The sequence below is a fragment of the Rutilus rutilus genome, assembly GCF_951802725.1.
Source record: "Rutilus rutilus genome assembly, chromosome: 11".
NCBI lineage: Eukaryota > Metazoa > Chordata > Actinopteri > Cypriniformes > Leuciscidae > Rutilus > Rutilus rutilus.
Window position 1 is genome coordinate 35,649,499 of NC_140216.1, and position 26,048 is coordinate 35,675,546.

General features: G+C 41.9%; 2 protein-coding genes and 1 long non-coding RNA gene across 4 annotated transcripts in view; 2 read left to right on the forward strand and 1 right to left on the reverse strand.

Annotated features, from left to right (window-relative positions):
- Positions 1-6,041: 6,041 nt before the first annotated feature.
- On the forward strand, positions 6,042-11,044 carry LOC311299465 (E3 ubiquitin-protein ligase TRIM39-like; the record flags this gene model as incomplete). The annotated part of the gene is made up of 6 exons (XM_084423038.1): positions 6,042-6,611; positions 6,724-6,819; positions 7,936-8,103; positions 8,195-8,333; positions 10,315-10,341; positions 10,497-11,044. 6 exons carry the CDS (start codon positions 6,042-6,044, stop codon positions 11,042-11,044), a joined length of 1,548 nt encoding a protein of 515 aa, XP_084279164.1.
- Positions 11,045-15,922: 4,878 nt separating this feature from the next.
- smim13 (small integral membrane protein 13) overlaps positions 15,923-26,048 on the forward strand; it is a 71,358-nt gene continuing 61,232 nt past the window's right edge. The window contains exons 1-3 of one of the 2 annotated variants that reach the window (XM_084423663.1): positions 15,943-16,141; positions 16,977-17,061; positions 19,643-20,759. In XM_084423663.1, the coding sequence (XP_084279789.1) occupies positions 16,986-17,061; positions 19,643-19,833 (267 nt within the window). In that variant the 5' untranslated portion in view covers positions 15,943-16,141; positions 16,977-16,985 and the 3' untranslated portion in view covers positions 19,834-20,759. Of the gene's footprint in view, positions 16,142-16,976; positions 17,062-19,642; positions 20,760-26,048 lie in introns of those variants that run through there. The other variant, XM_084423664.1, reaches the window with a different exon arrangement.
- On the reverse strand, positions 20,592-21,988 carry LOC311299810. The gene is made up of 3 exons (XR_014629197.1): positions 21,755-21,988; positions 20,756-21,717; positions 20,592-20,718 (listed from the first exon to the last, which is right to left on the reverse strand). It is a non-coding gene; the product is annotated as an uncharacterized lncRNA (long non-coding RNA).

Consider the following 26,048-nt stretch of genomic DNA (forward strand, 5'->3'; position numbering starts at 1 on the left):
GAGGTCAGCGGGTGCCCGTTGATGGCCCACACATGGAGGGACCACAGCTCTGGGTGAGGATGCCAAATCGAGCCGTTGGCTTGAGAGAGGAGATCCCTCCTCAGAGGCACTGGCCACGGGGCGGTGCTTGCTAACTGCATCACAATTGGGAACCAAGGTTGGCTCATCCAAAGTGGGGCTACAAGCAGCACTGAGCATCCTTCTTCCCTGACCCGTTCTACCACCTGAGTCAGGAGGGAGACGGGGGGAAAAGCGTAGAGAGGACGGCGAGGCCACTCGTGGGTCAGCGCGTCCTTGCTCTTCGAGAAAAATTCTGGACAGTGAGCGTTTTCTTGAGACGCGAACAGGTCTACTCCCGCTCTGCCGAATTTCTTCCACAGCAGCTGGACTGTCTGTGGGTGCAAAGACCATTCTCCTGTCGGAACCTGGTTCCTGGACAGTCTGTCTGGTCCTATATTTAGGAGCCCTGGCACGTGCGCTGCTCTCAGCGAGGGCAGGTTGCTGCGGGCCCATATCAGGAGGCGCCTGGTTAGCCTGTACAGAGTCAGGGACCTGAGGCCGCCCTGGCGATTTATGTAGGACACCACTGAGACGTTGTCTGAACGTATTAGCACGTGGTGTACCTTTATGAGGGGACAAAAGCGCGTGAGCGCTTTGCTCACTGCCAACATTTCGAGGCAGTTGATATGTAAGAGCTTCTCCTGCTTTGACCATTGGCCAAAAAGCGGTCTGCCCTCGAGCAGCGCTCCCCATCCCGAGGTGGATGCGTCCGTGGACACCACCATCACTCTCGAGGAAGTCCCCAGGCTTACACCTGATTGGTACCAGTCTTTTGCCTCCCAAGGTTTCAAAGCTGCAATGCATGCTTGATTGACCTTGACGCGAAGCCGACCGGAGGCCCACGCTGTGCGTGGTACTCTCTTTCTGAGCCAGAACTGCAGTGGGCGCATGCGCAGAAGGCCCAACTGGAGAACTGAAGATGCTGAGGCCATCAGACCGAGCATCCTTTGAAAGGCTTTGAGAGGGACTATCGCGCCGCAGCGGAACGAGCCGGCTGCGCGCCGAATGTCCAGTGTGCGCTGAGATGACAGGCGTGCTGTCATTAGCAGCGAGTTCAGCTCTATTCCCAGAAAAGATATAATCTGTCTGGGGAAAAGCGAGCTCTTTTCCCAGTTCACTGCGAGACCGAGATTCTCGAGGTGATCGAGTAAAATGGTCCTGTGCTCTACGAGCTCTGAGTGAGATTGGGCTAGAATCAGCCAGTCGTCCAGATAGTTCAGCACTCGGATGCCCCGTAATCTGAGGGGTGCGAGCACTGCGTCCATGCACTTCGTAAATGTACGGGGTGCCAGGGACAAGCCGAAAGGCAGGACTGTGTACTGATATGCCTGGCCCTCGAAGGCGAATCTCAAAAATCGCCTGTGACGTGACGCTATCTGTATTTGAAAATACGCGTCCTTTAGATCTATTAACACAAACCAGTCCCCCTGGCGGACGTGCGCGAGGATTTTTCTGGTTGTGAGCATCCTGAACTGGCGCTTCATAAGCGCTCTGTTCAGCTGCCGCAGATCTAGTATGGGTCTGAGACCCCCGTCTTTTTTGGGCACTAGGAAGTATCTGCTGTAAAGCCCCCCTTCGCTTTGAGCTTGAGATAGGGGTTCTATAGCCCCTTTGCTCAACAGTTTCAAAATCTCGGCTCGAAGTAGATGAGCTACTTTCGATTCTACCGTGGTCTCGACGCGCGCCATGAAGCGGCGAGGGCGTCGGCGAAACTGCAGCGAATAGCCTTCTTTTATGATGTTCAGCACCCATCTCGAAACCCCGGGAAGCTTTTCCCACGCAGGTGCGCGAGTAGCTAGCGAGTAGTCTGATCGGCTCGCGATACAGCGGCTTTTGTGTGCTGAGACATAAGCGTCGCGCTCATGACATCTGAGGCAGGGGGCGCGCTGATAACAGCGGGCAGAATGCCCGCGCTCGACTCCTCCGCAGTGTTTAGCTGTGGGCGTGGGCGCAGAGCAGCGGGCACATACACCACCTTTACAGCATTGCTCGTGTGAGCAGAGCATATGCATACTGGTCCTGTATTTACAGGGACCGTGAGACATGTGGGAAGTAGCGTTTGTGGGCACTGGGTAGTGGGCACTTTTGCTACATTTGAAGCGCAATCGATCTGAGTCGATTTTATGTGCGCGGGCCCTGTGTGAAGGGCTGTGCTTGTGTGTAGGAATGGGCACTGAGTAGTGGGCATTTTTTCTACACATGAAACACCGTCGGCCGTGGCCGGGACACCAGAAAATACACTCTTTAAGGGATTTATCTGGGTAGCCGTAAAAACGGCTTTTGTGTGCAGGCAAGCGGGCAATGGAACCGGCTTGTTGGCTGCTAAATACGCTGGACCAGTCACATTTCCTGGAACTGGACGAGCGGCAAGCTTTGGTGGAAGTCCGGCCGCAGCGGGACTTGGACACCGTCGCTTACCTAGGCGTGCTAGGACGATTTCGGGGCCTCTGGCTTCAACGCAATCTTCTGCCGCGGGCCACGCGGGGTAGGGCGGCGGCCGGATGAGCGAGAGCGCGGTCTCGAGCTCTGGGTTTGGCGGCGTTAAGAAGAGGAGGCGGCGGGCGGAGGCTTAGGCTGTGAGCTCTGAGCAGACGGTTTCGCACGGCCTGCTGCAGAACCGGAGCGCTTCGGGAGGAAGTGCTTCATGGCCTGGGTCGCTTTCTGCACCTCAGCGAACCTATCGGCGAAATCTTTGACCGAGGTTCCGAAGAGGCCGGCAGGGGAAAGCGGCGCGTCGAGGAACGCGGTGCGCTCTGACTCAGTCATGTCAGAGAGCGTAAGCCACAGATGTCTCTCAGACACGGTGAGCGAGGCCATGCTCCGTCCAATGGCCTGTGCTGCTGACTTGGTGGCGCGAAGAGCGAAGTCTGTAGCGCTCCTCAAGTCCGGCACGCAGATTGCGTCAGGTCCTCTCTCGTCCAGCTGGCGGAGGAGATCGGCCTGGTATATCTGGAGCGTGGCCATGGTGTGCAACACTGACGCGGCCTGCCCGGCGGCGGAGAAAGCGCGGCGGAGCAGGGCTGACGTCGTGCGGCAGGCTTTTGAGGGCAGCGCCATCTTAGCACGCCGTCCAGCAGAGGGCGGGCATAAGTGCGCTGCAATAGCCTCTTCGACCGGCGGTAGGGAGTGGTAGCCTCTGTTCTTTGCGTCGTCAACAGCGGAGAACGCCAAAGAGACAGAGGATCGTGTCCTGGCCGAAAAAGGGGAGCCCCAAGACTTAGCGACTTCTTCATGAAGCTCAGGAAGAAAAGGCGCTGGCTTGGAAGCAGGTGAAACGCGCTCCCCAGGCAGGAAGTAGCCGTCCAGCCGGTTGTGAGCAGGCTGCTCAGGCGTAATCCACTCGAGGCCGAGGCTCGCCGTGGCCTGAGTGAGCACACGCATGAGCTCCGCCTCAATGCTCGCTCTCTTTCCCGTAGAAGCACGGGCAGGGGGGGCGGGATCCTCAGAGCTCGCCCAATCCTCACTGATGCTATGAGAGAGCAGGAATCCCCCTCTCGTAGCAGCGCGTCGATCTCATCAGCGTCATCGACAGAAGCGGCGGCAGACCGCGGCCGCTGTCCGTCCGGAAGTGAAGCTGATGAAACCGGAGAAGCAGGCGGGCGCACCGGCGAGCTTTGACGGCTGAGAGAGGGCTCCGGGATTCGCTGAGCACGGCGCTTTTTACGGCGCGGCACAACAGCAGGTGTGGGCGCAGTCTCGTTGAACAGTGCCAAGCGAGTCCTCAGAGTCGCTAATGGCAACAGCTCGCAGTGATGGCAGCCGCCATCAGCGAGCGCGAGAGCTGCATGTTCTTGACCCAGGCAGGAAGCGCAGATGACATGGCGGTCCCCGTCGCTGAGTGTGGCTTTGCACGAGCCACAAGCAGGCATCTTGAAAAAGACGCAGCTCTTTTAGACAGTGTGAGTCGCGCCGGCGAACACACACACACAGTGCAGTAAAGGATATGGGCGCTGGATAGCGCAGCAGGAAGGCGATGAAGGCGGCGCGGCCAGCAGCTTCGTCGACTCGTCCCGCTGAGGTGCTTCTTCAACAGCGCGGCTTCTTCTCGGATCCAGCGATGTGAGTTGCTTCGCTGAAGGATGAAAAATCAGAGATATGAAGCCTGCGAGCGGTATTTATAGACCTAAGCCACGCCCGTCTCGGCGGGACGTGACGCAGAGGGCGCGAAGCGCCCTCATTGGGTCTGACGTCACTCTAGGTCTCGCTCGATTGGCTTAAGCAGTTGCCAGCAGACCAGCCAATAGGCGCGCGAGCTGCCTCGCCTATGTCTGTATGCTGCCGCAACGCGTTTTACATTAATACAAAATTAAAGGATAATTTTTTGGCTTCAGTATTCTCGTGGAAAAGGATTTTCCCCTAGCGTATTCTACGCAGTACGAGAGTATCTCTCGTAAGAGAACTGTTGTGTCTCTCAATATCAACATGTAGAAAACACTTGGGTGTGAACCATGTTAAAATAACATTCTCTACTTACTCAACAACTAACAATTACAAGTGGCAGTGCCACCTGCAGGCACAATGGAGAATAACAGTGTTAATACCCACACAATAACATGAATATTGCCAACTTCACTGAGCTCCTTAGTTAAGCATTGACCGCATTTCTTTATATTTGAGTCCAAGTTCAAACACTATGAAACGCTCCATTAACGTACGGAGCTCTGAAACACTGCCAGCGGGACATTAAACAGGAAGTGTCTGTCCGAGCTCAAAACAGGTTTTGCGTGGGAACGCATCTTTGCGAGGGAACTCAAAAGATTTGGAGAAAAAAATAAATTCTCCCATTCTATTTTTATTTTATTTTTTTCACCATCACGTCCCTTTAGGGGCTCCGTATCTTCCTGTGTGATGCATGACTAAAATATAAAAAGGACTCAAAGATATTTTTAATGCGTTTATAAATCTCTCATTAATCTATTAATATCTAGAATCTCTACTCAAATAACTATACGAATGCTTGCAGATGAGCATACAAATGCTTTGTATAATAATGCATTTCTCTGCCACATGAACCATTGTTGATTTTTTCTTCTCTCCCCCAGTTCAAATAAAGCAAAATAGTTCTGTCAAAGGGAATACCCACTGTCTTAAACTTTTGAACAGTCCTGGTCCTAGAATTTTCACAATCCACAAATCTGTTGTAAAACGAAGCCAGAGTATGTCAGTCTATTTCCCTACAGTGGATGATTTTATGTGCAGCCTTTGTTCTGGAAACTGATAACAGATACAATGGACTATGACCTTGTAGTTTAAGTGAGAAATTCAGAGAAAACAACACTAACTTGATCAACGACAATATGGACGATCAACCTCTTTAAACAACAGAATATTTATTGATCCGTTCAAAGAGTCTTGTGGACACATCTGATCCTCACAGGTAAGAGATAGAAATATAAGACAGATTGTGCTGAACAGGTTTCTAATGGTTTAGCAGGTTTATGTCAAACTGGAATAAGTTGAACAGAACCAGGTTTGAGCATGTCAAATACTCAACTAGTTTAGTTGTTTACTGCACTGAAATTGTATCACAATTGTATTGTAAATCATTTGACTGTCATTTGGTGTCAGTTTGGTGTTTTTCACACAACATATAAAACCAGAGAGAATCAGTAAGTAAATTAGCCTAGCCTACCTGCAGACAGACAGACCTGATAAGCAGGTGAGAGTCACTTTACATAAATCAAGAAGTCATAAAACACCTCTGTTTATTTTGAGGAGATAATTAATCATTTGTTCTTTTCTAACCAGCGTTCCCTAGTTTAGTTTGTTGTGATTTGTCTTGAAAAGGCTTAAATAGGGGATGAGCAATGGCAGAATCGCTATCATTATCATCAAAAGGAAGAGAGACCAGGAGACAGAGTATAAATATACCTCCAGGTAAATTAACAATAGAAAAAAGAATTGCTGCATGACTTCCAAAATATTTCCCTTATGGAAAACATTATTTAATAGGTGACTATTGACTATTTCTCTTTCCAGCGATGTCTTCCTCCAGCGGTCCACTGACTGAGGAGCTTCAGTGCTCTATATGTCTGGATGTGTTCACTGATCCAGTCAGCACTCCATGTGGACACAACTTCTGCAAGACTTGTCTGAATAAGTGCTGGGACAACAGCCAGACCTGCAACTGTCCATATTGCAAAGAAACATTCAAGTACAGACCTAAACTCAAGATTAACACCACACTCCGAGAGCTCGTAGATCACTACAAAAAGAAAAGTCCTGAGAAAAAAGCTGAAGTTCTGAAAAAAGCTGAAGTTCTGTGTGACGTCTGTGGGGAAAGAAAGCTGAAAGCTCTGAAGTCGTGTCTGGTGTGTCAGAGCTCTTACTGTGAAACTCACCTGGAGACTCATTTGAGAGTGGCAGGTTTAAAGAAACACAAACTGATCAATCCTGTGAGAAATCTGGAGGACTATATATGTCAGAAACATGAGAGACCTCTGGAGCTGTTCTGTAGAGATGATCAGATATGTGTGTGCCTGGCCTGCACTGACGGAGACCACAAGAACCACAACACTGTTTCTTTGGAAGAGGAGAGTGAAGAGAAGAAGGTAAAAGTTACTGACAAACTGATTTTAAATGGCTCTTATCATGAGGAATCACATGTTCTTTAATATAAATGAATCATTTAGGAAAACATATTGTGTGTTGTTCTCTCTATAGACTCAACTGATGAAGACACGGAAAGACACACAGCAGATGATCCAGGACAGAATCAAGAAGATTCAAGACGTCAAACATTCAGCGGAAGTCAGAAAAGTTAGTTAAATTATGTAATTCAGTTTTCTTAAATATTTATTTCATTAGTTCAGGGGACTTAATACAATGGGAGGGGATATGTTCGGTTCACTTAATTTTGTCGTGGCCACAACATAAACTCGTGGGAACGTGATAATAAATCGGGGCCATGAGATCATTGTTGAGGTAAGGACATCATTATGTCATGGCCACGCAATGTAAGTCGTGGTCTCGAGATCATCTGTTGAGGGAACGATATATTTTTCTCGTGCCAGGTAGTTATGTAGTTCTCGTAGTTATGTTGAGGGAACCACACCGGTAAATACTGTAGCCTAACCATATAGCCTATACAGCAGTCGGAGATGGAGATGACTGATGAAATAACATTTAACTTTGAATAAGGAATGTCATATAAATACATAGTGTGATTGCTGAAATTAAGACATGGGAACGTTAGTGAAAGACACCTGAAGCGCATTCTTAAGTTGAATGGGCTTTTTTGTCGGAAATTTGCTGGCTTGAATGAAATACTCGGGTCACAAATAAAGTCCCGTTTATGGCAATAAACAAAAACAAATTATGAAAAACTTAAATTAACAAAAAGTAAAGGAAATTATGCCCGGGGTAAAAGGAGAGCCTGTGTCGCGTGTGTAGAATCAGTTCCCACATGTTATAAAACTCCTAGCCACGAGAAACGGATGTCGTTCTCTCAACATATTGATGTTATGTTAGCCCACGAGATATTATGACGTTCCCACGACTTAAAGGTGGTATCAGTGATTTCAGGCCCATTCAGGCCGATTTCAGACGCGTTTTTTTGACGGCATGCTTATGGGGCAATTTACGTTGGCAAAGCAAAAATATATGAAGTATACATAACTGTCAATATTGTATCTATAACGTATAAATGAATATTAAATCTGTGTTTAGTGAATTGTTGTATAAAAGCGCTAATTGTGATTACCTGCTGCCATTTCATTCGATTTTACTCAGATCACTTAAAGTGACAGCACAACTCTCCTCTACAAGGTACATGATTTGAGGAATTATTCAGTCCAAACAGTGCAGATGAAACTGGAAAAAACACTCCCTAAAACACTGAAATATGATCAATAGTAATACTGACTCTTGCTTTAGATATTTTATACTGAACTGCTGGAGATGATGGAGGAGCAGCAGAAAGCAGCAGAGAAACAGGAGGAAGAGCTCATTGAAGAGCTGGAGCAGGAGATCACTGAGCTAAAGATGAGAAACACTGAGCTGGAGCAGCTCTCACACACTGAAGATCACCTCCACCTCCTACAGGTCAGTCAACATCTCTCTGATCAATGATAATGCAGTATATGACACCATAACACTCCCCATGCTGAAGGATTTCTCCTCTCTCCTGCTGTAGATTTACTCATCCCTGTGCAGCTCTAGAAACACCAGGAACTGGTCTGAGATCAGTGTGAAGACTGATGAGAGTCTGGAGACTCTGAGGAGAGCTCTTACTAAACTGCAGGACTCTCTACAGGAGAAACTCACGCTAACTGGTACAGCAATATCAAACACACCGTACAGATAGACATATTTATCTTCTTTATATCAGGGCTGACAACTCAGGCATTCAGTGTGAGACTAACAATTGACACTGTTCTCACGCCACACATCCATATTCTCACACAGTGAAAAAACACTGGACATGGACAGACAAGAAAAGAGCAGGTTACTTTTTTTATATGAAAAAAAGTCTTAACTTTCAAATATTGTAAGTTTTAAGAAATTCAAACAATAAATAGCCTACCGTTTGGCGTGACATATATTGCTGTCGCCTTAGTTCAAGCGGCACATGAACCGATCATCTCTTCCTCTTTATTACTAGTTACAGTACAAAACAAACATGAATGAACATCAAAGGGTGTTGAAAGAACCAGTACAACTTACTGAAATGTATCATGTCTCATTAAAACGCTCAATCAAATTATGTCACGTAACATTTACCTCAGAAAGCCATTCAATATCCAGTAGTTTGCGAGAAAATGTACTCAAGACAGGAGCAAAAAAAGCACTATATATATTAATTATATTTTTACAAATACCACTAAAATGTTATATTATAACTTTATTAAAACTTTCTGAAATGCAGTTGTACACAAACCAGTTGTTAAATAACCTTTAATAATAATGTACTAGCTGACAGAGTTCCTTGTAGTTCACAACATTAGTTGAGAAAGATTTTTTCCTTGAGAAAAATGAACATCTACTATATATCCATGTATATATTGTGGCGGGAGGAGGAAACGACAGACACAGTGGGAGTGGTGTCAAGCCTCAGAGAGGCATTTATTAACTGAAATAAACATAAAATGTCCAAAACAGGGGAATTAAAGTGTTTAAATAAAAGGGGATCTGCCCGATCTGGTGTCCGTGTTGTGCCAGGGAATCGTGAAGGATGGGTAGTGTAGAGATGGGATGGGTCCAGGTGAGGGGGCGGTGTCTCTCTGGTCTGAGGCGCGAGGGGCGGCGGCTTCAGCATCGCGGCTTGTCCACTTTATCCATGACAACTTGAGGAGAATAGCGGCCCGGCATCCTAGCCCAGGGCCGTTTCTAGCCTTTTTGGCACCCTAGACGAGATTCCTATTGAATTCCTATGTGTTGCAAAGCATGAGGCAAATGGTGGTCACACCAGATACTGACTGGTTTTCGGTAAAGCGATACTCTACTAATGGACTTCTTCATGACATAAGAAAAAAATTATTAATAAAATAGATAACAACTGAAACAAATGAATTGGAGATTAAAGCATATAAGTTACAGCATGCTATGAAATTTATAACTAACAATAAACGAGAGAAAGAGACGAGTGTTAGTGTTAGGATGCTGCAGTTGTCATGGTAACTCTTCTCTCTCAACTGCCACCTAGAATTTAGAAAACGCAGCTCAACTGTTCAATGCAAACTCACAATAATACATTTAAGTAAGTTAAGTAATTAAAACACTTATGTAGGCTACATGCATACATAGAAATAGACTTAGATAAAAAAAATACAAATAATTTGTACACAAATTTGTACATTTGTATACAGCTCTGATTTCAGAAAACATATAAACTGTGAAGAGGGGAAACTGTAAAGAGAAACATTAATATTCAATTAACTCTGAGATTGTTTGTCCTTTCAGTTGTTCCATCAATATATTTGAATATATTTCCTAAGGGTTTCCATAAACAGTTGTGTGCAAATCAATTTAGCAGAGAATAATTTTAAATGTTTCACCAAAACCACAAAGGCAGAAAATCTAATCAATAGACATCATGTGTTTAAGAGGCAGATTTGATCTTCATGAGAAGAGGGATGTGTGTGAAATATCAGGCCTGAAGCTCTAAAAGCTTAGCAGTGCTAAAAACACACACATTAATCAGATAAAACATGATCTTGTACACATTTCTTTAAATATAACCTTAAATGTTGTCTATAATTCACACATAAACATGTCAAAGATCTGATGATGTTTTATTGTCACTAGTCTCTACAGAACTGAAGAGGATACAGCAGTATGCAGGTACAGTGTGCTGTCTGCACTACACTAGATTACATTCAGATACTCACAGCTTCATCACTGACCGACAGTATGATTAAACACTGATTACATATTACAAACATCATCACTAAATATCTGTATTGTGAATTTGTGATTCATATTCTCTGTTTTCTCAGTGGATGTGACTCTGGATCCTGATACAGCTCATCCTAAACTCATCCTGTCTAAAGATGGAAAACAAGTGAGACATGGAGACATTAGACAGAAACTCCCAGACAAACCAGAGAGATTTGATTATTGTCCAGATGTCCTGGGAAAGGAGGGATTCTCCTCAGGGAGATTTTATTTTGAGGTGCAGGTGAAGGGAAAGACTGAATGGGATTTAGGAGTGGTCAGAGAATCCATTAACAGGAAGGGAGTGATCACATTGAGTCCCATTGATGGATACTGGACTGTGTGGCTGAGGAATGAGAATGAATATGAAGCCTGTGATGATCCTGCTGTCTCTCTGTGTGTGAAAGTGAAGCCGCAGCGGGTCGGTGTGTTTGTGGATTATGAGGAGGGTCTGGTCTCCTTTTATGATGTGGAGTCCAGCTCTCATATCTACTCTTTCACTGATCAGTATTTCACTGGGAAACTCTATCCATATTTTAGCCCATCCTTAAACTATGGAGGTAAAAACTCAACTCCACTGGTCATCACACCTGTCAAATACAAAAAATGAATTCATACCCCTATTATGAAATACTTGATGAAAATAATGCTTAATCTAATTAATGTTTATAAACATCAAAAATATGTGTGTTTTTACTCAAAGGATGAGAAAAAATTGTTGTTGCTGCTTTACAAGTGATTAGCATCTGAATAAATATTTTTTTGTACATTTAATTAATTAATTGTTGTTTCTGTTTTATTATGTCTAATATTAACCCTGTGTAACAAGTTAGCTCAAATGGGAAATATTAATAATAACTCATAATTATCAATTATGATTAATTATTAATATTTGGGTCAGTTAATTGGATTAACTTGAGGTAGCTAAATTAATTAGCCAAAGTACCAATTTATAGAGACCAAACATGGTATTGTTGAGGTTACATTGACCGTTGGTTCTATAATAAAATACATAGTATCAAAGAGATAATAGTATCAAAAGATAATAGTATTAAAAGACACAACACAAGACAGTAAATCATTCACAAAATGTTCTGGAATGCATGTTAATTTCATGTTAATCAGTTCATCGATAAATTAATGCAGGAGAGTCTGTTGTAATATCTGTAGGTCTTGTGGCAGAGGCCCCTGTTCACATTGCTAACAGTCATAAAACCAACTTATCTGATCGTGGTCATGGTAACTAAGACCTTCTTGCCCTGTTGGGGGGGATGGGGCCACAGATCCCAGAGTGAATTCTAAATATCATTTGTTAAACTATAACAAATACTTGTGTCTGACTTGTCTCAGTCGTTACAGATTCCCCCCTTTCGATCGTTGTTGTCCCTCTTAAGGACAACCACGAGTGACGTTGAAAGTACAGAAAGATCAGACACACCTCTGTCATACAAAGCTGGAAGGCCATGGTGGCCTATGGTTGTTTGTGTTTCCTGGAGCGGTGGTCGTTCCATCAGGTGATGTAGACAGTAGCCAAGTCCAGGTCTCTGAGTTGGTGCAGCAGGTGTCGAGGCAGCCGGTGCCTTGACAGGGTGTCACCTGTCATTCTGAAGTCAATTAGTTTTGGGGCAGGTGTTTGCTTGTGGTTGCAGGAAGTGGTTAGGCAGGCTGGCTTGACCGCAGTCTGTAGACAGACCGAACACAAACCTACTACTCACCGCAGCCGAAAATACTGCTCCTTAAAATGATCTATTTTTAAATAATACGAATAAGTAACCCACAATCTGACTACGTAAATTTAATTTAAACGTCAGTGACCAAATAAACACTCAATATTACAAGGAGCAAACCATTGTTCATAATTTACTGTTGTAAGACTGAAAATACTGGTTGGGGCCTGGTCTAATGAGACAAAGGGCACTGCTGGCTAATTAACATTCGACCTCCCCCATACAACCTCACTTCCTCTCACAACAACTAAGAACTCACACAAGAACATGGTTTAATGTGAATGTTTATCATTGACTGTTATGTTTTTGGTGTCATTTGAAATGTCTCAAAGTGAGTGGTACAAATCCAGATACATAAATGTGTATGTATCCAGAATACAAATGTGTATGTATTATGTATAAAATAAAAGGAAATAAGGTTTAGAGAAGTTTAGAGAAAACTGGTTCAGAGCCATTTGAGGGTGGTCTCCCCCATCCCCCATGATGTCACCTGCATTTGAGAGTGGTCGCCCCCATCCCCCATGTCACCTGGTCAAACAGGATAAAAGAAGGTGTTCGCCCTCTCTCTGGGCTCTTCTTTGCTGGACACGAAAGGGATAGGTCTCTCTCTGTCTCTCTCTCTCTCTCTCTCTCTCTCTCTCTCTCTCTCTCTCTCTCTCTCTCTCTCTCTCTTTCTTTCCCTTTCTCTCTCTCTATCTCAGGTACAAGCTGGGTAAGATTCAATGTATAACCATGTTCTAGATATTTGAATTGATTGTGGAATTGATCTCTGATATCTGAAATATTAAATTGTTACATGTGATTATTCTAACTGATTTTGACATTGTTCATTTAATGGTTAAAAGGAATAGTCATACATACGCTCACTTTTAGTGAGGCACAGATGTTATTAAAACCTTTAATTTATGGAGTCAGATGAATAACGAGTAAATACATTTGATCAATGTATTACAAATTTAACCAACCAATACTTTGCATGAGTGAGGACAGAACACGTGATAACCTTCCCTGTGTATTGGCGAACCGAGATTGGACCAATATACACTGCCTTACACTGTGAAATACAATGTTTTTTTTGTTTTTTTTGACAAGGTTTGAAGAAGGGGCAGATGGCAGAATCTTCATCAACATCAACCAAAGAAAGAAAAAACAGGAGACGGAGTATTGAGTATACACCTCCATGTAAGTCAATAAATAAAAAAACAAAAAAAAGAAGAATGAATTAGTGCATGAATAACTTTCACTGTTCTAAAATCAATGTTTCAAATCAATATTATCATTCGAATTCATTTATTTGATACAGTAAGTGTTCGTGTAATGAGCTTCACATTAGGGTTCTGATCAGCTTTGCTGGTTCATTTTGCAGTAATAACCAGCTGACTGTACATAATCTCTTATATATTTGAGTAGTGCAGGTGATTTATCTTCACTTCTCTCTCCAGCGATGTCTTCCTCCAGCGGTCCACTGACTGAGGAGCTTCAGTGCTCTATATGTCTGGACGTGTTCACTGATCCAGTCAGCACTCCATGTGGACACAACTTCTGCAAGACCTGTCTGAATAAGTGCTGGGACAACAGCCAGACCTGCAACTGTCCATATTGTAAAGAAACATTCAAGCACAGACCTGATCTCAAGATTAACACCACACTCCGAGAGCTCGTAGATCACTGTAGAAAGAAAAGTCCTGAGAAAAAAGCTGAAGTTCTGTGTGACGTCTGTGAGGAAAGAAAGCTGAAAGCGCTGAAGTCGTGTCTGGTGTGTCAGAGCTCTTACTGTGAAACTCACCTGGAGCCTCATTTGAGAGTGGCAGGTTTAAAGAAACACAAACTGATCAATCCTGTGAGTAATCTGGAGGACTATATATGTCAGAAACATGAGAGACCTCTGGAGCTGTTCTGTAGAGATGATCAGATATGTGTGTGCCTGGCCTGCACTGACGGAGACCACAAGAACCACAACACTTTTTAGAAGAGGAGAGTGAAGAGAAGAAGGTAGAAGTTACTATCTACTTTTAATGGGCTTTTGAAGGGCTCAAATCAAGAGGAAACACATCATATTTGATATGTGATTATGAAACTTGTTATGAAAACAGTTGTGCATATTTCCTCAGAAGACAGTAAATCTCTGTTATTATAAATGTGTCTGTGTTGTTCTCTGTCGATAGACTCAACTGATGAAGACACAGAAAGACACACAGCAGAAGATTCAGGACAGAATCAAGAAGATTCAAGACGTCAAACACTCAGCAGAAGTCAGAAAAGTGAGTTAAATTATGTAATTCAGTTTTCTTAAATATTTACATCAGTAAGTTCAGGGGACTTTTCACTGTTTGTATCGTCACTTGTCTGTGTTTGTTCCAGACAGTCTGTCAGTCTGTGTTTTACAGTGACTCTTTCTACAAGTTACATCGTTTCACCAGTAGGTGGCGACAGATGAGAGAATCTTTGATTGAAAATCTTTTTGAGAGAATCATAAATCTTAATTGATTTGGTTTAATACTTGTTTAAACAAAAGAGCGAAACAAACATGGAAACAGTCCTGTATGTGTTGCTCAGACATGTTTAACAGTTGTTTCTGCTGCAGTTTGTTTGGAAGTTACAAAACTGGCAAAGCAAAAATAGACAAAACTGTCAATACTAACTTACCAAATATTAAATTTGTGTTTAGTGAATTGCTGTATAAAGCGATATATCGAAATCATGATTACGTGCTGCTTTTTATTCATTTTTGCTTTAATCACTTAAAGTATCGCACATGATACAGTGAAGTATAAGTAGTGTAGTAACATTGATTCTTCTCTTAACAAACACCACTAATAATTCGTTTATTGACCCGGTTGATCAGAGAAACACAGAGAAGGAGAAAGCAGCCCGTGCTTCAAAAAATATGTGTTCTTACTCAAAGGATGAGAATCATTTGTTGTTGCTGCTTTACATTAAAGTTATTACAGCATCTGAATAAAGACATCATTTTTTGTAATTAATTGTTGTTTCTGTTTTATTGCGTCCAATATTAACCCTACATGATTACCTCACCTGAAAAAGATATCTTTGAGAATGATTCTTATATTTTAGGGTCACAACCATAAACCAAAGTCATTGGTTTGATTTGTAAATTAAAATTAGACAGTGGCCTCATAAACATATTAAGATGACATTTTAATAACAGATATTTTATATACATAATTCAGTATTTATAGATATTTAGTTTTTACAGCATATTTTATCACAGTAAAAGAGCTGAGTTTGAGTTTTTTTTTTTGTGATTAGTGAATTATTTGTGGACCCGTTGTAGGAATGAATGAAAAACAAATATATATATATATATATATATATAAAAAGTAATAAAGAATAAAGTTAAGAGAAGAATTAAACCTTCAATATAGCCTTTATTTCCAAAAAGTCATTACATTGCATAGTACCATATTTGAAAATGATTTATAAAGAAAAGAACAGAATAGCTTAATGAAGTAATATAAGGTCTAAAGTCAAATGTAGTTTATTTCACATTTATTATTTCTTTTTTTGAAAAGTACAGGCCTGTTAAAAAGGATATAAGTGTTTTTTTTTTTGTTTTTTTTTTTTAAGTTTAACGTGCTGGTATATTTAGTTTGGGAATAGCTAGTAACTCCCGTGCCTACTCCAGTCCAGTGGTGGCGGTAATGCACAAGAAATAGTTGCAAACCGCCAATCAAAAAGAAGAAGAAGAAGAAGAAGAAGTAGTTTATTTCATTATTCTTGCGCGGTGAAAACGACAATTCCCACAATACCGCGCGGCGGAACGACAGGCTTGAGCACTTCCGGGTCATCTCAGATCGAGTGTGTTGTTGACTCGAGCTCGGTGTTTTCTCGTTATTCTATTTTCTCTGTAAATGTCGTAATGATGTAGATAAGAGGAATATTTGAGACCCTCCATGACCCGCGCTACCGGCCTCCGTCCCCGCGGGATTCTGCGTGAAGACTGTGAGGAGTGAACGACTGTAAGTGTGATCATAAATCTGATCTTCATAAACATAAACACTTTCATCTGCATGACTCATATCAGCATCGGACCTGTGCGTGTGTTAGTACGTGCACTTTATAATGATATCACACATGCAAAATGAGATTTATCATATGATCTTAATATGAAATAATTATGGCTACACTTTCCATTATCAGTTTCAGTAACGTACAATGGTAACGTATATTTTCAAAGTACAATCGCTGTACTATTGCCATAGTGTTACTGTCTGAAACATAGCATTGTTGCTTTGTGTAATGTGACATGATTAAGTTGCATTTTTATATATCTATGGTATTATCCAGACGGGGTGGGTTGATCTCGATATTAGACATGTAACATACAATGTATAATATAATCTGATGTGTGTACCTAAAAAGTACTGTACTATGGTACAGCGATGTGGTATCAGGTGGTAATTACATGGTACTCTGATATAGCATGGTACTGTTTGATTATAACATAATGTTTCTCTATTATAACACATACACATTTTTACATGTAGCCAAGCCAAATAGCTTGATCCCATTATACATGTTTTTAACCTTTTATATTCAATAATAAATATGATGCAGCTTCTGCAAATGGCAATTAAACTGAGCAGAACTGTATGATCCTATATATGATTATGCATATCACATATGATATTTGAAATCTTTATCAGAAGTATAATATCAGGCATGAGTGATGATATGAGACACAGTTAAAGTGTTTCTACAGGGCGTCACAGCTGTAGTGTTGAGTTGAGATCATGGTGAGCTTCTAGAGATCGTCCAGATGTGAAGGAGGTTTCCTCTGTTTCTCTTCTAAAGGAGGGGAGGATGTGGCAGAGTGTTGGTTTGACGGTGTTGGTGATCGTGGCCACGCTGATATGTGTCCTCCTCTTCATGCTCTTTGGTAAGTGCAGCCAACAAACCCCTGAGAAAAACACACACACACACACACACTTACACTTACACTTGCTGTGCTATTTATTATTTGATGCAGTGACATTCGGACATTTTTAAGTGTGACTTGATTGTCCAAATGCTTTCAGGGTCAGTGTAGGTCATCTGAAACTGGAGATTTGAGGAACTGCATGATTTTGTGAAGTTTTTGAAGTCTAATGCAGTGATTGCTTGATTCTGGAGAGATGATCTAATGGTCATGAACCTTGTCACACTTCAGAGGAAAAAGTCACACATTCAGTTGCAGGATTTTCTCTACAGTGACTTCACAGTCCTGATTTATGACCCATGAGTGAGAATGTGGTCTGTACAGTCAAGCATTGCAAAAATAGAGCCGGTTTGCTGACGGTCAGCGGGTTTGATTACGACACGTCTCATTTCTACAGCTCGCTGTGAGTCGAGTGTTGACTTTAGTCAAGGTCTCTCTGACTGACCCACATGTGTTAAGATCACAGTAGCTGTTAAAAAGGTTTTCTGCACTGTAGGATCCTGTCTGCTCTTACATAAGTGTGTGTGTCTTCATGTCAAAGATGTGCTCGACTCAGATCTATGTTGGTCACTGAACTGAACCTGCTGCCCCTTCTGTGTGTTACTATTAATGAGGAAGACCATTTATCTGTGTTAACTGAAGTGTCCGAATCTGTTGAAATAAAGTCACAAATTCTACCAAGGTCTCATTAGTTAACACTAGTTAATGCATTAGCTAACATGAACTAACAATCTTTAAACAATATTTATAGCCTTGTGAATGTTTGTTAATAAAAATGCAATTTTATGTTATTTCACAGTGCATTCATTAAGAAAGACTTGCATTAGTAAATGTTACAATGAACATGAACTAAGATTAACAAATGGTGCAGTGATGTATTGTTCATTGTTAGATAATGTTAACTAATGTTAGTGGAACCTTACTGTAAAGTATCAATCGATCGATCAACATATTTTACCCCAAAATTAAAGTATTACCCCAAAAATTTACTTCAGAATCAATAAGAAATAATCTTTATTAAATCTACAATATGTCATTTTTTTCGCCACTAGGTGTCGCTAACCTCTTACAGTAACAAAGTTGTAGGTTGATGACGCATAAGTGGAATTATGAAACTTGTCGTCATGCCGAAGGATCTAATAATGTTCATGGATGAGTGAATACATTGATGTTTTTAACATGACTGTGATATGAAGCAGGGCGCGATTGCTAATGAGAGACCGATATCAGCGTCACGCGCGAGTCCCGCGGATATAAAGGAATAAGGACATTTCATTGTACCGAACCACCCGCAAGTGCTGAATTTACTATCACAGGTTTATTAGATGAATGAAACTTGTGAGGTAACGCAGCGCTGTTTCACTTGGTCTAACGTTACACTATCTAAACTGTATTTGAGTGTGTTGAAAGTTATAATGTTATTCGATGTGTTAGTTTGTAACACTATATGAGACTAGCAGTAAGCTAGATCAACATTAGAATAACACATACTGATCATATTCTAACATTTCATCATGTTGAGCTATATAACATTGATTTGTTTTATGGACATTTGCTCACCTGTCTAATGAAGTACATGCAAGAGCGCCGTCTCTGTCAAGTCCAAGTTAGTTGCGGATGTGGAGCTCTCGGCATATCGAAACCGCCTTATTGATATTGATCCTCGTTTTAATTCTCCTTTTGTCCCAAAGTCTGTTTGTCATGGTTTCAGATTTCAGATTTTCCTTTATTTGTCCTCGAGAGGAAATTTGTTTCCACCACAGGTGCGTACATAATTCCCTGCTGAGAAGTCAGAGGTATCAAAACAGGCATAAAAACGATTTAGATTACTTGCAAAGGTGGTGGGATCTGAAACATAAGTAGTCTGTTTAAAGGCTTAAATGTTTGAGCGAAACAACAACAGCGCGAGCGTGCCGCTAGACATAACGCAGTTGTCCACGTCTGTCGCCATGTTTACTATGGCAGTACGAGCGGATAACGCGGACATTACGTCATTGACAAGCGACAATGACCAGAGACGAGCCATTATTTAAAATTGGAATGAAAAATCTTTGGGAACTTTTTGGGATATTGTAAGTACACAACTGCAGGAAAGATATCACACTGGGCAAGTGATTTTATTACAAAAATCTTACATATTGTACCTTTAAGAAATGTATTTGTAAGAAAATGTTTATTTTTTATTACGGCAATGAGAAATGTATACACAAATGGGTGAAAATGCAAGACAAATCTTGGTCTTAATAACAATAGGAAAAATTTCTTGAGATTCACTGCTGATAAAACGTCTAATATTCTTTTAATAATAAGCTAAGCTTATAAAAGAGTTTTACACGCGAGGCATCTGAAGGGCTTTAAATCCACATATAAATGTGCTAATCTGTGCTTTATCATACAGTTAATGTAAATGCTTTAGTGTGAACCAACATAAAACAAATCCTATTTGAGAAAATAGAAAACTCTCACAGTTCCAGAGTAAACCTGACGGTCAAACGTGCCGTTACTGAATCACATGTCCAGTGTGTTGTTTGTCTTGTTTCAGGGTGGTATGTGGTGTGGCAGCTCTTCCTGTCCAAGTTTAAGTTCCTGCGGGAGTTGGTGGGTGACACCGGTTCCCCGCAGGCAGAAACCGAGCCCTCCGAGTCCGAGAGTGAACGCAGCTCGCCCTCGACACCCCGCCACCGTCCCAAGACTGCCCGCCAACGGGTCGTCCCTCCTGACAGCACTACATAGAGCCTGACCCAAGATCTCCTCCACATCTGTAACAGACATGCATCAGTCGCATCTCCTCCACATCTGTAATGGACCTGCATCAGTTGCATCTCCTCCACATCTGTAACAGACCTGCATCAGTCACATCTCCTCCACATCTGTAATGGACCTGGATCAGTCACATCTCCTCCACATCTGTAATGGACCTGCATCAGTCACATCTCCTCCACATCTGTAACGGACCTGCATCAGTCACATCTCCTCCACATCTGTTACAGACCTGGATCAGTCACATCTCCTCCACATCTGTAACAGACCTGCATCAGTCACATCTCCACATCTGTAACAGACCTGCATCAGTCGTATCTCCTCCACATCTGTAACAGACCTGGATCAGTCACATCTCCTCCACATCTGTAACAGACCTGCATCAGTCACATCTCCTCCACATCTGTAACGGACCTGGATCAGTCACATCTCCTCCACATCTGTAACGGACCTGCATCAGTCGCATCTCCTCCACATCTGTAACAGACCTGCATCAGTCGCATCTCCTCCACATCTGTAACAGACCTGCATCAGTCGCATCTCCTCCACATCTGTAACAGACCTGCATCAGTCGCATCTCCTCCACATCTGTAACGGACCTGCATCAGTCGCATCTCCTCCACATCTGTAACAGACCTGCATCAGTCGCATCTCCTCCACATCTGTAACGGACCTGGATCAGTCACATCTCCTCCACATCTGTAACAGACCTGCATCAGTCACATCTCCTCCACATCTGTAACAGACCTGCATCAGTCGCATCTCCTCCACATCTGTAACGGACCTGGATCAGTCACATCTCCTCCACATCTGTAACAGACCTGCATCAGTCACATCTCCTCCACATCTGTAACAGACCTGCATCAGTCGTTTCTCCTCCACATCTGTAACAGACCTGCATCAGTCACATCTCCTCCACATCTGTAACGGACCTGCATCAGTCGCATCTCCTCCACATCTGTAACAGACCTGCATCAGTCACATCTCCTCCACATCTGTAACAGACCTGCATCAGTCGCATCTCCTCCACATCTGTAACAGACCTGCATCAGTCACATCTCCTCCACATCTGTAACAGACCTGCATCAGTCACATCTCCTCCACATCTGTAATGGACCTGCATCAGTCACATCTCCTCCACATCTGTAACAGACCTGCATCAGTCACATCTCCTCCACATCTGTAACAGACCTGCATCAGTCGCATCTCCTCCACATCTGTAACGGACCTGGATCAGTCACATCTCCTCCACATCTGTAACGGACCTGCATCAGTCGCATCTCCTCCACATCTGTAATGGACCTGCATCAGTCGCATCTCCTCCACATCTGTAACAGACCTGCATCAGTCGCATCTCCTCCACATCTGTAACGGACATGCATCAGTCGCATCTCCTCCACATCTGTAACAGACCTGCATCAGTCGCATCTCCTCCACATCTGTAACGGACCTGGATCAGTCACATCTCCTCCACATCTGTAACGGACCTGCATCAGTCACATCTCCTCCACATCTGTAACGGACATGCATCAGTCACATCTCCTCCACATCTGTAACGGACATGCATCAGTCGCATCTCCTCCACATCTGTAACGGACATGCATCAGTCACATCTCCTCCACATCTGTAACGGACCTGGATCAGTCACATCTCCTCCACATCTGTAACGGACCTGCATCAGTCACATCTCCTCCACATCTGTAACGGACATGCATCAGTCACATCTCCTCCACATCTGTAACAGACCTGCATCAGTCGCATCTCCTCCACATCTGTAACGGACATGCATCAGTCACATCTCCTCCACATCTGTAACAGACCTGCATCAGTCGCATCTCCTCCACATCTGTAACGGACCTGGATCAGTCACATCTCCTCCACATCTGTAACGGACCTGCATCAGTCGCATCTCCTCCACATCTGTAATGGACCTGCATCAGTCGCATCTCCTCCACATCTGTAACAGACCTGCATCAGTCGCATCTCCTCCACATCTGTAACGGACCTGCATCAGTCGCATCTCCTCCACATCTGTAACAGACCTGCATCAGTCGTATCTCCTCCACATCTCTAATAGACATGCATCAGTCGCATCTCCTCCACATCTGTAACGGACATGCATCAGTCACTGTGCTCTCCTCCACATCTGTATCAGACCTGCATCAGTCACTGTGCTCTCCTCCACATCTGCTCAGACATCATGGTCACACTCGTTCTCCTCCTCGACTCGGACACAAGTCTATCTAAAGTCATGTTTTTAGTGTGAACCAGCTCGGCCACACGTTCATGTCCCAACTAACACGCTGCTACCCTCGGCTCCGACTGCATGGATGTGTAAATATATTTGCGTGAGAGCGTATCCAGTATGTATTTGTTACCGTTTACCTATTCTGTTATTACTCAAGCTCACAGAAAACATGCTGACGAACGATCAAACATCCAGCGTGTCCGTCAGCTCACAGCACTACTGTTCACACTGACACCCGACCGGCTCTGACATTTGTCCAACACGTGCAATGAAATCTTCTTTATATTTCTTTGGGGTTGTAATGTTAGGAAGGAAACAAACTTTTGGCTGGACTGCACACCCGAACGATGTTAAGAATTGTCCCGTTAGAATTATGTTGTAAAATTTCCTTTGCTCCCAGCGTTAGTGCTTTAAGACGGCCGCCACCGGTCGCTCCGCCCCGCTGTTGTGCCTCTGGCTCGGGTTGAAGTCGTCATGTTTGAGTGGATGGATCTCAGTATGCCTGCAATTCCCAGCTTTATAAAAGCATTAGAGCTAAAAATGCCGCACTGACCCCAGGTCAGCCCGACCCTGCCTGTGTGTGAAACTGTGTGCAGGTCAACTTCTAACGAAATGCTCTTATCACCAGTGTAGATGGTCACATGTTTTGTTACATGTTTTTTTGTTTTGTTTTTGTTTTATGACAGTAGATTTTTTTCCCCTTCATAATAAATATATTAAATAAAACAAGTTGTTTGTGAATTATTTTTATTTTAATGCATATTTTAATGATTCTTTTAAAACAAATAATTCGGACACTTGTGTGTTGCCTTGTACTTAAATAATCAGCTCTGACTCATAAAACACCTGATTTTGATTTGCAATAATTTTGGTTGCCATATTAATTTGACGGAACATTTTTGCTGCACTGCTGAAGATGTCCACAAGAGGGCAGTAAAATGCGAATAAAATAATAGCGGATTTGAAGGTCACTCAAATCAGAGATATGTTTAGAAACATCTACTAATTAGGAATCTATATTTATATGTCTATGACTCAAACACTCAAAAAAGCCATTTAAATTGAATGGTCTTTAATCAGTCTTTTAGAGAGAAAAAATAGAATGACCCTATTTTAACTTGCATGTATTTATATTAAAATAGTTTTATTAAACAATTAATTATAGTATTAATAGGGCCTACTTTTGAATGTCAATTAATAGCTGTAATTTTACGTCTCGTGAACATAGACTGTAAAAAAAGTTCGTGAATTATCAGTAACAAATGCAAAATCGCCTTTTATGGACTTTAATCAGTAACCAGGAAAAGTTACGCTAAAGTGATTCTGCTGCATTGCAAAAAAATGTCCACAGGGTGGCAGTAAAATGTGAATAAAATCCATAGACTGTAAAAAAAAATGATAAAATCATACAGCGATTGCCTGATGGTGTGAAGTTTGCTTTCAACCACTCGAAAAAGAAGATTTGCATTTTTAAACCTTATTAATTATACTATTAATTTGGTCTACTTTTAATAATGGTAATGAATTATGATTTGTCATTAATGAAAGCACTCTAGTCGCCCTTTGTGGAGGTGAATCAGTAAATGTAAACGTTAAAGTGATTTTGCTGCACAATTAAAAATGTCCACAAGGTGGCAGTAAAACACAAATAAAATTATACAGCAAGTGTTGGAAGTTTCTTTTCAAGTAATGGGGAAAAACTGCAATTCTCTTCTAGATTATAACTTTAGACTGATTTGCTTTAATAATACTTTTAGAGAAAAAATGAAATGACTATATTAATTTACTGCATATATTAACTCGATATTACAGGTTTTTATACAAAGATTTTGCAACACTACTAAAAATGTCCTCAAGGTGGAAGTAATATACGAATAAAATGATACAGCAAGTGCTGGAAGTTTATTTTCAAACAACGCGGGAAAAAATGCAAGCTTTAAATAATATTTTTACAGAAAAAAATAAAATGACTGAATATTCATTAACTAAAGCACTCTAATCGCCCTTTGTGACCTTGAATCATGAATCATGTACACATCTAAAGTGATGTTGCAGCACTACTAAAATGTCCACAAGGTGGCAGCAAAATGCGAATAAAATAATACAGCAAGTCTTGAAGTTTCTTTTCAAACATTTTTTTTCTTAAAATAAAAAATGCTTCTTTTATTGATTTGCTTAAATAATAAATAAAATGACTATATTAATTATTAATTTGTAGTATCAAACCCTATTAATTATAGTAGGACCTACATCTGAATATCATTTCATAACGTTGAAGATTTTACAAAATAATCATTAACAAATTCAAAGCACTTCGGTCACCTTTTGTGCACTTGCATAATTTAATGTAAACTTGTATAAAGTGATTTCTCTGCACTACTGAAAATGTCCACAAGATGGCGGTATGGAAAAAAAATACAACAGCAGGGCCTGAAAATGCATTTGCTTTCTTTCTAGATTAGACATTTACCTTTTAGAAATAAAACATAAAGAAAGGCCATATATTAACTGGCTGCTTCATATATTAACATAATTTGCAGTATTTGTAAGGTTTGCACTTTGCAGTATTAAACCGCTATTAATTATAGTGTAGCCTACTTCTAAATGTCATTTAATAATGGTAAGAATTTTACGTCACATAAACAGTTATAAAAAAGCACTCTGGTAACTTTTATCCGTAAATATAACATAGACAGTAAAAGAAATATAAGCGTGAAGAGTTTAAACATGAACTACTTGATGACGAAATGGGCATGGCTCAGATTTCCGGTAGTTGTCCCTGATTGGTCAAGGCATAGACATCATATATAGCTATGGATCAAGGTACATTGAGTCTTAAACATAGACTGTAAAAAATAGGTCTTAAATAATATTTTCCCTATTTTTACATTTTACACTATGCAATTTAACACCAACATTATATATTAATATTAAAGATTCTTACGTAAATTACTGGGGTATAAAATAGTATCCACATAAACGGCGGGGTCACGTTACCATTACTTTATTTAAATTAGCGCTGATCAGGATGGACCGATCAGAGGCATTTGTGATTACTGCATAAGGCTAAGGTATATTATTTAAACACTTCACATATATCGCTTGGGTAGGCCTAGATAATATTTTATGTCAGTGCCAATACTTTGAATTAATACGTTTACATTTTTTTTTTGTGGCAAAATATCCTCGCTGTGATCCCCCGAGCGCCCCCTGGTGTAAGACACATGCAGTGGACGGTCATAAGTGCCTGCAGCTGCCTTAAACAGCAGCGGACAATTCATTATCTTTACCGAGTGTTCTCGGCCTTCTCTATATCCTTATTATTTTAAAACATGGTAAAATATACGCTGGTTAAATCAAATTAAAGAGCCCAGAAGATCTTGGCCATCAATTTCTGACCAGACACGCAAGATTTAATGCACTTATGTAGAAACTGCCTGTAGATATTTTTATAGAGAGGTGCCCACCCCTCTTTTGGTCCACATTTTAAAACCTATTGAAATATATGCAGCTTTTACGAAATGAAAGAGGTATCAGGCTTTGCCATGCACAGAAGCTGTAATTTTGAGGCCTCAGAATACTTCACAGGAAATGGCTGTGGTAAGCCACGGAAATGACATCGCCAGCGCTGCTCTGGTCGCCACTACATTCACAGGTCAGGCCTTCCACTTCTCTTTTTTCCTCCACCATACCCTTGCTTTTGTTGCAGTGACAGGCCTGCAAATCTCTGTTGTCAGTGTTTGTTACACAGCAAAGACCGATCACTGCTGCAGTTCTGGCTCCCTCACAACAACATGCTTGCCAACAGAGCACCTTTTTGCTGTTGCATGTCAACATCAGTTTGGAAAAGTTTTATTGCATATTCACATGTTCCTCGTGGAAAAGTACATTCTTGCATAATTGCATCTTGATACTGCAGTGTAGACCTCTGTCATGTAGG